Source organism: Octodon degus, unplaced genomic scaffold (genome assembly GCF_000260255.1).
Source record: "Octodon degus isolate 3935 unplaced genomic scaffold, OctDeg1.0 scaffold00073, whole genome shotgun sequence".
NCBI lineage: Eukaryota > Metazoa > Chordata > Mammalia > Rodentia > Octodontidae > Octodon > Octodon degus.
The window spans coordinates 2,013,544-2,025,912 of NW_004524649.1; the positions used below are offsets into that span (position 1 = coordinate 2,013,544).

The 12,369-nt window shown below is 40.8% G+C and overlaps 1 protein-coding gene across 2 annotated transcripts in view; it reads left to right on the forward strand.

Annotated features, from left to right (window-relative positions):
- Window positions 1-12,022, forward strand: part of LOC101589038 (zinc finger protein 14) — a 17,089-nt gene extending 5,067 nt beyond the window's left edge. The window contains exons 2-5 of one of the 2 annotated variants that reach the window (XM_023720158.1): window positions 6,040-6,166; window positions 6,669-6,729; window positions 8,915-10,429; window positions 10,682-12,022. In XM_023720158.1, the coding sequence (XP_023575926.1) occupies window positions 6,040-6,166; window positions 6,669-6,729; window positions 8,915-10,429; window positions 10,682-11,132 (2,154 nt within the window). In that variant the 3' untranslated portion in view covers window positions 11,133-12,022. The remainder of the gene's footprint in view (window positions 1-6,039; window positions 6,167-6,668; window positions 6,730-8,914; window positions 10,430-10,681) is intronic. The other variant, XM_023720159.1, reaches the window with a different exon arrangement.
- The last annotated feature ends 347 nt before the right edge of the window (window positions 12,023-12,369 follow it).

Sequence of the window (12,369 nt, forward strand, 5' to 3'; positions counted from 1 at the left end):
GCGCAGCTGGCTGGCATGTGGTGCTGGGGGATTGAACCGCGGTCCCTGTGCTTTGCCAAGCTTGTTCCAAGTAGGTGCTTTAGACCACCGAGCCATCTCTCCAGCCCCTGCTTTGTTTTTCTAATGTGAGCACTCAGGACAGTTTCATGGTGGCCTGGAGCTGGCTTTGTCTTGTGCAGGCGTGGCCATTGACTTCCAGGAGTGCTTTCATGTCCACGTTGATTTCTCCTATTACCTGTTGGTGGTGGTTTAGGTGTCTGTGATTAATTTTCCAGGTTCTGGGGCTGGGGAGATGGCTCAGTAGAATAAGTGCTTCTCTGGCAAGTTCAAAGGCCTGAGTTGAGTCCCAGATTCTGCCAAAAAAATGAAAAGAAAAAAATTTTCCAGTCTCCTACCTTGTCTGTGATTCTTCTGGCATTGATTTCTACTTTCATTTCACAGTAGTCTGCTAGTGCACATGGGGTGATTTTGATTCTTTTATTGATATGAGCATGTTTATGGGCTAATGTATGATCTATTTTGCAAAAGCATTGTGCTACAGAAAACAATGTCTGTCTGGTCTGCTTTCTGGGGTAGAACACATTGCAAATATCTGTGAAGTCCGTGTATGCTTGGGTGTATTTCATCTCTGATATTTATTATTGTGTATTTGTTTTATTTTTTCTGATTTTTTTTTTTTTTTTTTTTTTTTTTTTTTTTTTTTGTATTTTAGGGAAGGGTCTACAGGGTGTTCAGGGTCTCGCTACTAGATTGGACTCACACAAGTGATCCACTTGTTTACAGCCTCCCAAGAGCTGAGATTACAGGTGTGCACCACCACGCCCAGTCTCAGTTGCCATCTCAGTGCACCCCTGGGGCAGGACTGGCATGGCAGGCATAGCAGGCCCGGCAGGCCCAGGGATGGAAGCCTGGCCTGTGCGCCTGCTTGCAGGCGCTTTAAGCTGCTGAGCTATTTGGCTGGCCCTTTTTTTAAAAAAAATTTTTTTATTATTCATTTTTTTGTTTTGTGTTTGATCTTTTCTGTTGAGCATTATGTTTCATGAAGATAAGTGCTCCATGTTATTTTTTTTTTGTATTGCTTCCTTTATTACTATGTAGTGACGTTTGTATCTTCTAATCAGTTGTTGCTTCAAGTTCATGTTGTCTGAGATTTAAAATTGTTACCCTGCTTATTGTGGTTGATGTTGTGCATGAAATACTTGTAGGAATCCCTTCCTGGTTCTCACCTGGGTCCAAGAAGTCTATATATATATATATATTTTTTTTAAATAAATTTATTGAGAAACAAATCACAATGAGACAGTTTCAAAACTGATCAGTAGGACAGTTTCAGTAATAAATACATTGCACATTGTTGTCTCAGTGGTTATTCATTGTACAAGATGCAGACATGACATCCCGTCCGCAAACACTATTAGAACAAATCTTATTCATTGAATTACAAGAATGTAGCTGTATATCTATCCTAACTATTTTTTTTTTATTTATTACATTTATTTATTGTGTGTGTGTGGTCAGCTCTGCCCACCAGGGGGCAGGGCTGGCTGGCATGTGGTGCTGGGGGATCGAACCGAGGTCCCTGTGCTTTGCCAAGCTTGTTTCAAGTAGGTGCTTTAGACCACTGAGCCATCTCTCCAGCCCCTATCCTAACTATTTTGAATATACAGATACAAAATGGTCGTTTATTTGTATTCTCTTTTTTTGTTTAGTTTTGTCAGAGAAGGATATTTCATTGTCATTTAAATATTGTAGGTACATGAATTCAGCAAAATATTCCAGTATAGTACAGTAGTCCATAATAGAAGTGAAGAAGTCTATATTTATAATCTCAAAAATAAGTTATTGGAATCACACCTAGTTAACTCCAGTCTACCACTTCCAGTGCAACCCATGGTGAAAATAAAGACACTAAAACATTTATGGTTATGGGGAGCCAAGGAGCCCTAAGCCCAGCCACAGAGATGGCTTTCCAGAACAAAGAGGCCGGCCCAGGGCTGCACCTGGGTTTTATTCAGTGGTGGAGGAGGAGTGGCTTGAGGGTGAATGACTGAGAATTGTGAGAGGTAGGTGAGAGCTGTGAGCTGGGCTCTGTAGCTGGCCTGCATTGACTTCTGCCATATGCAGAGAGAAGGGTATGCAGAAAAGTAATTTGCTTTATACCATTGAGATAGTATCTAGTGTTTTGGGGTCCAGTGCTTCAGCTCTGATGAGTAATTTTTCAAGCCTCAGCAAGTCATAACCTCTGTCTCAAGGCTTGATCCCAGCCAACTGTGTAGAGCACTGGCTCTTTGTCCTGTCTTGACCCAAATATGAAAGAGCAGCAGGTGTGGGCTATCAGGGAAACACAAGTGCTGTCTTCAGAGAGTACCACCAGCACCTTGGCTAGACTAACATGCATTGCTTAAGGCCAGTTGAACGGATAAGGAAAAGTCCTAGCCAGCTGTGTACCTGTGTACGTGGAAATAGGGTCAGGCACACCCAAAATGGAGACAACTGCTCCTTTAAGGAGAGTCGCCCAAGTGGTCCTCCACAGTGCTGTTTTATGTTCCTTAATTTTTGGTCAACCAGGGCTGGCTGGATAGCTCAGCTGACTAAAACGTCTGCCTAGGCAGGGAGCAGTGGCTGGGATTTGATCTGAGGCACCACAAGCCAGGCAGGCTTCAGCCCTGGGGCACTGCTGAGACCACAATTGAGACTAGGCATGGTGGCGCACACTTGTGTTCCCAGCACTTTGGAGGCTGAAAACAGGAGGATCACTACGAGTTCAATCTACATAGTGAAACCCTGTAGACCCTGTACTAAATACATTTAAAAAAAAAATTAATCAATGCATGTTGTTTTGCATTAAATGGGTTTTTTGAATGCAAATGACTGCTGGATTCTTTTTTGATGCAATCCACCAATCTGTTTTAATTCATGAGCTGAAGGTATTAATATTGAGAAATATTTCCATTTGAGCAGTTTTCTTTCCCTTTCACTGTATCTGCCTTACCTTTTGGATCTTATTTCCTTTTTTTTGGTAGAACCAGGATTTGAACTCAGGCCCTTGTGCTTGCCAGACAAGCGCTTATTCTACTGAGCCATCTCCCTGGCCTCTATCTTTCTTTATAGCTAAGTAAAAATAATTTATCTTTTTTTGTCTATTCCTTGGTTGATGGACATTTGAGTTTGCAAGATTTAGCTATGACAGATTGTCCTGCTATAAACATGGTTGCACATATATCACTGATGGGTGAAGGGATAAAGAATGAAGGATATATATGTACACACACAAGATAGCTAAAATAATTGTACTACTAATGTCTATTAATGCATGGAGTGGAACAGTTAATGTTTCTATTGTTTAAACATTTGTAAACAGTTAATGTTCTGTGTCTGTATCTGGTAATCTGAGCAACAACTTTGAAGATAGCGATACGCAATAAAATCATTGTGAATTTCCTATCTTGTTTTGAAAGTTTTGTATCATTTATATTGTATTTAGTCCTTAAAATTAAAAACAAAAAATCTGGGTCAGTGATACAGCTCAGTGGCACAGGGCCTGCCTGGCAAGCATGAGGTCCTGAGTGTGATTCCTGGTACCAAAATAAAAGCTTGTAGCAAAAAAAATTGAACGGCCGTCAAGATAATTCAGTGGACTGAATGCTTGCTCAGCAAGCGTAGGGACTGGGTTCGATCCCCCGTATTGTATGCCCCACCCCGGTGTGCTTAGCCAGTGACCTACTCCCTGCATGGTGGGGCACGCCTATAATCTCAGCACTGGGGAGTCTGTAAACAGGAGGATCACTGTGAGTCTAAACTGCTTAGTGAGACCCTATACCAAATACATTAAAGCAACAGCAATAACAAAACCCTAAGAAATGTTGCTGGGATGTGTTGATTAATTACTATCATTCCATTCTCACTGTGTTGGTGAAATCTTTCTTTTTTCGTATCATTTTAAAAAATCTTTATTGGGGGCCAGCCAAATAGCTCAGCGGATTAAAGCACCTGCAAGCAGGTGAAAGGGGTGGGGGTTCCATACTCAGGCCTGTTGTGCCTACCACGCCCCCAGGGCCTGTAATCTAGCTCTTGGGAGGCTGTAAACAACAGGCGGATCACTACGAATCACATCTAGTAGTGAGACCCTGAACACTCTTTAGACCCTTTCCTAAAGTACAATCAATCAATCTTTCATTTATGTATTTGATACATGGTCTTGCTATCCAGCTCAGACTTGTGCTCCTCCTGTCACAGCCTCCCCAGTGTTGGAATTACAGTGTGTGCCACCTTGCCTGGATTCAGTGGCCAGCATGGAGCAGGGCTGAGCATGCTGATGCTGTACAGGGCATCAAGCCAACCAGGGTTCTTGTGCTTCCCGGCAGGCTCTTAGACCACCATGCTGTCTCCCCCATCCTCCTGTAATTTTTTTTTTTTCTTTTGGCAGAACTGGGGATTGAATTTAGGCCCTTGCACTTGCCAGGGAAGCACTTATTCCATTGGGCCATCTCCCCGGACCCCTCCTATCATTTTTTCATTGTTTATCAACTGATCTTGCTTGTTAGTTTCATTTTATCTGAGCTTTTAGCTATACATATTCTGGTCATTGACCAACCAGGTTCTGATCCTATGAATAGTTCATTAAATAAACTGGTCACTAAGTGAGGAACTGTTTAAAATATGTACATCATACTATTAAGGTCAGAGGAAACTTGAACTCGACTGCTTTTATTTGTAAAACTCTTACATACAGTACTATAACTTAGAACATAAAACTACAGTACTGTACTGTCCAGTACAATCCCCAAACATTACAGTGCTTTATTTTATTTATTTATTTATTTATTTATTCATTTATTTTTGGTGGAACCGGGAATTGAAGTCAGATCCTTGCATTTGCCAGTCAAGTGCTTATCCTATTGAGCCATCTCCCCGGCCCCATTACAGTGCTTTATAAAAGACAGTGTTCTGTACATAATAAAGCCACTGAAGCTCCACCAAGAAGATGAACTCAAGACCTTGTGTATGAAACCAGTTTGAAGGTTCACAGTGCTGTCTAAATACAGTCAGAAAAGAAAGGAATTTATTTCCTAAATAATAATTTAAAAATAGATATACTGGGGCTAGGGAGATAGCTCAGTAGACTAAGCGCTTGCACACAAGGGCCTGAGTTCAATTCCCAGTTCCACAAAAAAAAAGAAAGAAAGAAATTGATGTCTCTGGGTGTCTCCTGTCAGGGCAAGTCATTAGATACTCATGTACCCCAGTTCTTTTTAACCAGCAGGAGGACCAGTATTTCAGTTCTCCTGTTTCTTTAGCAGTCAATTCACATCTAGCATCAACATTTCTGTATGGAGAGATAGCTCAGTGGTCTAAGTGCTTGCCTGCCTTGTGAGCGCAGGGCCCCAGGTTCAATTCCAGGTACCTCATGCTGTGCTGACCCGGAACCCAGTGTGTACTATGCTAGCCCTGAAATCAGGTGTCGTAATGCACACTTGTAATCCTGGTGCTGGGAAGGCTGAGACAGATGGATCACTAGGATGCTGAATGCATACATATATACATTCATTCATTCATTTATTTATTTTTTAGTGGGTACATACATTTAATTTTTTTTTAATATTTCAGTGTGATAAGTGGGGTGTGGTGGTGCTTGTGTGCTATTCCAGCTCTTAGGACACTGAAGCAGAAGGATTACCACAAATTTGTGGCCAACCTAGACTGTATAATGAGATCCTATCTCAAAAGCATAAAATAAAGGGGATCTGCGGGTTAGCTCAGTTGTTTTAGTGACTGCTCATGTAAATCAGTCAGGGGCAGGATACGGCGGTTCGAACCCCACCTCCACCTGCCTTAACAGACCTGCCTTTAAGGCAGGCTGAGCCAACCCCCATCCCCCCCCCAAAAATACATGAAATAAAAAATTTCCTGTATGACAAGTACATGTAGATAAAAAATAAGTGAAACTCGGACTTGTTTCAGCTTTTTATTACTGGATTTGAAATATTTCACATTGTGAATCTTATGCTTCTTCCTGGAAATATATTTCTGATGATTTAGGAGGCAGTGACCTATGAGGATGTGACCGTGAACTTCACTGTGGAGGAGTGGGCTTTGTTAGATTCATCTCAGAAGAAGCTCTACAATGAAGTGATGTGGGAAAACTTTATGAATGTGACTGCAGTAGGTAAGAGACACCATTTCCCATTTAATTAATTAATTTATTTATTTGTGTGTGTGTGCGCGCGTGCGCGTGTGTGCTTGTGGCCAGCTCAGCCCACCAGGGGGTGGGGCTGGCTGGCATGTGGTGCTGGGGGATTGAACTGCGGTCCCTGTGCTTTGCTAAGCTTGTTCTAAGTAGGTGCTTTAGACCACTGAGCCATCTAACCAGCCCACCATTTCCCATTTGTGCAGTCAGAGAGCACTGGTTATTGCTCATCAATGTAGTTTTCTTTAGTGGAATATAGAAATATTGGGGCTGGGGAGATAACTCAATGGAGTAAGTGCTTGCCTGGCAAGCACAAGGTCCTGAGGTCAATCCCTGGTACCGCCAAAAAAAAAAAAGGAATGTGGAAATATTTTCATGAATCCTCTGGGCATAGTGACATTATACCATCAATCTAACTGGAAGCAAATAATTTCTATATGATGTAGTAGTTCATCATTACATTTCTTTTTCTATACTTTAGGGAGAAGCTGGGATGACCAGCAAATTGAGGATGAGTACACAAATCACGGGAATACTCTAAGGTAATTTGCACTCAAAAGAATGTTCCTCAGACATTAAAACACTAACATCAAACAAAGTACACAAATGTGGCCATGTTCAAAAATAATACAGGCAACCAGGCATGGTGGCACATGCCTCTAATCCCAGCATCTGGCCAACTAAAATGGGAAGATTTCCAGTAGGTCATGGCTAGCTGGGGCTACATTGTGAGTTTGAGGCTGGCCTGAATCACATAGGAAGACCTTGTCTCAAAAATAAAAAAACACAGGGGCCGGGGAGATGGCTCAGTAGGATAAGCGCTTGACTGGCAAACACAAGGATCTGAGTTCAATCCCCGGTTCTGCAAAAAAAAAAAAAAAAAAAAAAAATTTAAAAAAAATAAATAAAAAAATACAAAGAAACAAAAGGAGACCATGCTCATTTTTATTTAAATTCACAAAATTTCTCCAAAGATGTATACATGCTTAGTATGTAGAGTCTGAGAATTAGGTATTTGAAAGTTCTTAATATCTGAAATGTAGTGAGTATTGACATTATGCCACAAATGATACTATCTAATGTATAAATTATTTTCCATGCTGCAGGTTACAGAAGTATTACATGAAATTATATGTAGGCATTAATAAAAGGTATATATAAAAAGCTTGTATTCAGTTGAGAGCCAAGAGCAGGATATCTAATTACATATACATGTATTTTCAAAAGGCTTTCTTATGAAATTATATAAATAGTGTTATATGTATTTAAATGTGATATATACTTTCAGTATTTTCCACATAAATACCCTTGTTTTAATAATAGCTGTTTTCAAGCAATCCTCAAAAGCATTTAGTCTGTATGTTTCAAAATACATAGAGTATTAGAAGGCTCCTTCCCATACATAATGTTGGCAGGAATGTCATTTTAGGGGAGGTTTATTTTTTGTATTTTGTGCTGAGGATGGAACCCATGGCTTCCAGCTTGCTCAGCAAACATTCTACCGCTAAGCCAAATCCCCAGTCCCTGGGAATGTCGTTTTAGTATAATACCTGTAGAAATATATAGAGAGGCTCCTCAAAAAAGTAAAAACAAAAATTCTGTTTTATCCAGGTGTACTTCTCCTGGGTATATTCCCCCAAAGTTAATAATACTACACTAATACCCGTAGCAGTAAAACTTATAAAAGTGAAGCTCTGAGGGCCAGCAGGGTAGCTCAGTGGACTAAGTGCCTGCTTTGGCAGGCACAGGGACCAGGGTTCAATCCCTGGTCCCACAAGCTATGCTGGCCCTGCCCCCAGGCACACTGAGCCAGCGACAGAATCTAGGCATGGTGGTGCACACCTGTAATCCCAGCTCTGGGGAGGCTGAAAACAGGACGATTACTATGAGTCCAAGCTGTGTATTCACACCCTGTACCAAAAACATAAATGAAAAAAAGAAAACAAGTGAAGCTCTGAAAACAGCCAACATGCACATTGACAGATGAGTAGAAAGAAAAAATGGGATCGCTGGGCAGGTATACTGGGAAGCTGAGGCACATTCGTGCTCAGCCTGGTCAGCTTTATGATTGATGAGATTCGGTCTCATAATAAAAATGTAGCTTAGGGCAGGGAGATAGCTCAGTGGTACAAGTGCTTGCCTGGCAAAGTCCTGTATTCATTCCCTGGTACTGCCACAAAAAAAAATAAAATAAAATATGTAGCTCAGAATGAACCTTGAGTTTGTTCTCCAGCCCTGAAAATCATGTGGTATGTATATATAATAGAATCCTACGCAGCCTTAAAGGAGAATGAAATGATACTATTTTACAGGAATGCAGGGTTCTGCAAACCCTATTATGTTAAGATAATTGCAGAAAGTTCAGTTTCACGTGTTGTATTTTATATGAGAAATGCAAGATATGAATTAAGTAAAATAAAGGAGGGGTGGTTGAAAAGAGAGAGGCAGACATTTTGGAGAGGCTGAAGAGGCTGAGTGGAAGGGGAGGGTTAGAGTCCTGGAGAAAAGTGTATGAAAAATTGTCCACATATGGGGATGCATATGTACTGACTATTTATTGCAAACGTTTCATTTCCAAGTTTCAAGTAAATACTGTTTTGGTGAAGGTTATTTCCAGGCGGTCACCTATCATGATCAAATATGCTTAGGGGGCGTCAAATCAGACCTGCTGGTAAGCCATTCATATAAAGACACTTTAATGTGACTACTTTTTTTTTTCTTTGACAGAAGTGCAGACATAGACCAATGCTGTCAATATAATTTCTGGTATCAACACAAAGAAATGGCTCTTATGACTCCCATTACAAATGTACACATGAAACTGCTTAATATAAAACCAGGGGAAGGCTTTGCATGTGGAGAGCTTCTGATTGGCCATGCATCACCAACCATGCCTATCACACAGAACCCTGGACTCATATATGAGCTCCATGGATTTGAACAGAAGTTGTTTGACTGTAACATATATGGGAAAACCTCCACTGACTCTCAGTCCTTTCTGAAACATGCAATGTCAAATCCTGAAGAAAAACCCTTTGGGTATATACAGTATGAACAATCCTACTCTGATTGCACTGAACAAAATAATGCTGAAAGGAAATTCTTTTTATATAAGCAAGATGTGAGAGCTTTCAGTACACCTGGCTGTGTTCAAATCCAGCAAACAAATCCCAATAGTGTGGATACCATACAATGTGGAAAAGATTTAAATTCTTACCCTGGTATTCAGGACCATGAAAGTGTTCATAGTAGGACAATATTTTATGTATATGAACACAGTTGGGAATCCTTAAATAACGCTTTGTTTTATAACCATGAAACAACTCAACTTGAGAGGAACCTCTACATATGTAATCAGTGTGGGAAATCTTTCGGCACAATGAGTCATTTTCGAAGACATGAACGAACTCACACTGGGGAGAAACCCTATGCATGTAAGCAATGTGGGAAAGCTTTTAGCACAAACAGTTATTGTCAAACACATGAAAGGATTCATACTGGGGAGAAACCTCATTTATGTAAGCAATGTGGGAAAGCTTTCTACACACACAGTGATTGTCAAAGACATGAACGAACTCACACTGAGGAAAAACCTTACGTATGTAGGCAATGTGGGAGAGCTTTCACCACACGCAGTTATTGTCAAATACATGAAAGGATTCATACTGGGGCAAGACCCTATATATGTAAGCAGTGTGGGAAAGCTTTCGGTACACAAGGTAATTGTCAAAAACATGAACGAACTCACAGTGGGGAGAAACCCTATATATGTAAGGAATGTGGGAGAGCTTTCGGTACAATAAGTGATTGTAGAAAACATGAAAGGACTCACACTGGGGAGAAACCCTATGTATGTAAGCAATGTGGGAAAGCTTTTAGCACACACAGTTATTGTCAAGCACATGAAAGGATTCACACTGGGGCGAAATATGTGTGTAAACAGTGTGGGAAAGCTTTCAGCACACGCAGTTATTGTCAGAGGCATGAACGAGCTCATACTGAGGAAAAGCCTTATGTATGTGGGCAATGTGGGAGAGCTTTTAGCACACTCAGTTATTGTCAAAAACATGAAAGGATTCACACTGGGGAGAAACCCTATGTATGTAAGCAGTGTGGGAAAGCTTTTGGTACACAAAGTGATTGTCAAAAACATGAACGAACTCACACTGGGGAGAAACCTCATGTATGTCAGCAATGTGGGAAAGCTTTCTATACACAAGGTGATTGTAAAAAACATGAAAGGACTCACACTGGGGAGAAACCCTATGTATGTAAGCAATGTGGGAAAGCTTTTAGTGCACAAGGTAATTGTAGAAAACATGAAAGGACTCATACTAGGGAGAGCTGCTATTTGTGTAGTCACTGTGGAAAAGCTTTTAGCAGGTACAATGATTGTAAAAAACATGAAAAGTCACATGCTGAGGAAAAGCCATATGTGTGTAAGGAATGTGGGAAAGCTTTCAGTACACAAAGTAATTGTAAAAAACATGAAAGAACTCACACTGGGGAGAAGTCTTTTGTTTGTGAGCAATGTGGGAAAGCTTTCTGGACTCAAAGTGATTGCCAAAGACATGAACGAACTCACAGTGGGGAGAAACCCTATGTATGTAAGCAATGTGGGAAAGCTTTCGGTACACAAGGTAATTGTCAAAAACATGAAAAGATTCACAGTGGGGAGAAACCCTATATATGTAAGCTGTGTGGAAAGGCTTTTGGTGCACAAGGTAATTGTAAAAAACATGAAAGGAGTCACTCTGGGGAGAAGCCCTATGTGTGTAAACACTGTGGAAAAGCTTTTAACAGACACAGTGATTGTAAAAAGCATGAAAGGATTCACACTGGGGAGAGACCATACGTGTGTAAGCACTGTGGGAAAGCTTTCAGCAGGCGCAATCACTGTAAAATACATGAGAGGACTCACTGGAAAGAAACCCAAAGTGTATAAGCAATGTGGGAACGATTTTAGTGCACAAGGTAATTGTAAACAATGTCAAAGAACTCACTGGGGGAGAAGCCCTATATATGTAAGTAATGTGGGAAGTTTTCTCCATCCATAGTAAATATAAAAAACCACATGGGCCGGGGAGATAGCTCAGTAGAATAAGCACTTGCCTGGCAAGCTTTAGTCCACTGAGTTCAATCCCCAGTACCACAAAATAAAATAAAGTAATCATGCAAGGACTCATACTGGGGTGAAACTCTTAGGTATTTAAACTGTGGGAAAGCTTCTTTCAAATCACAGTTGTCAAAGACATGAAAGGAATTCGTGCAGTGTAGAAACCCTATGTATGTAATATGGAAAACCTTTCAGTCACTCTTAATCATCATACATATTTAAAATTTTTAAATAAACTATATAAAATGACTTATAGTGACAGTAATCCAATATTTTATTTTGTATATTTAGTACAGGATCTACAAGGTCTCACTACACAGATCGGACTCAGTGATCCTGTTTTCAGCCGCCCAAGTGCTGGGATCACAGGCGTGTGCCGCCAAGCCCAGTTTCAGTTCCCATCTCAAGTGCACCCCGGGCGCAGGCCTGGCACGGCATATGGTGCCGGGGATTGAACCCCAGTCCCTGTGCTTTGCCTAAGTAGGCACTTTAGCCCACTGAGCTATCTGGCCAACCCTTATACAATATTTTTAAAAGTCAGTACAGGTATTATTACATACCTGAGAGAATTCATAGAACTTGAGAATCTGAACATAAGTGAACAATGTGGGAAATGTTTTATTTTTCTCAGTGTATTCAAGTTCATCAAAAATTTTCATGAGAGGGCTGGTGAGATGACTCAGTGGTCTAAAGCACCTACTTAGAACAAGCTTAGCAAAGCACAGCAACCGCGGTTCAATCCCCCAGCACCACATGCCAGCCAGCTCCCCCCATAAATAAATAAATAAACAAAAATTAAAAAAAAATTTGCATGAGAGTTGGTGAGATAGCTCAGTGGTCTAAAGCGCCTTCTAAGGCAAGCTTAGGGAGGCACAGGGGACCACAGTTTGATCCTCGCATTACATGCTGCACCAGCCCTGCCCTTAGGGCAGGCTGATCCAGCCAAAATAATGAAAAAGAAAAAAGAAACATACCACGAGAGGGAAGCTGTATGTATACAATAAATATGGGAAATCCTTCTATTTTTCCACTTCAAAGTCATGAAAGAACTCCCACTGAAGCAAAA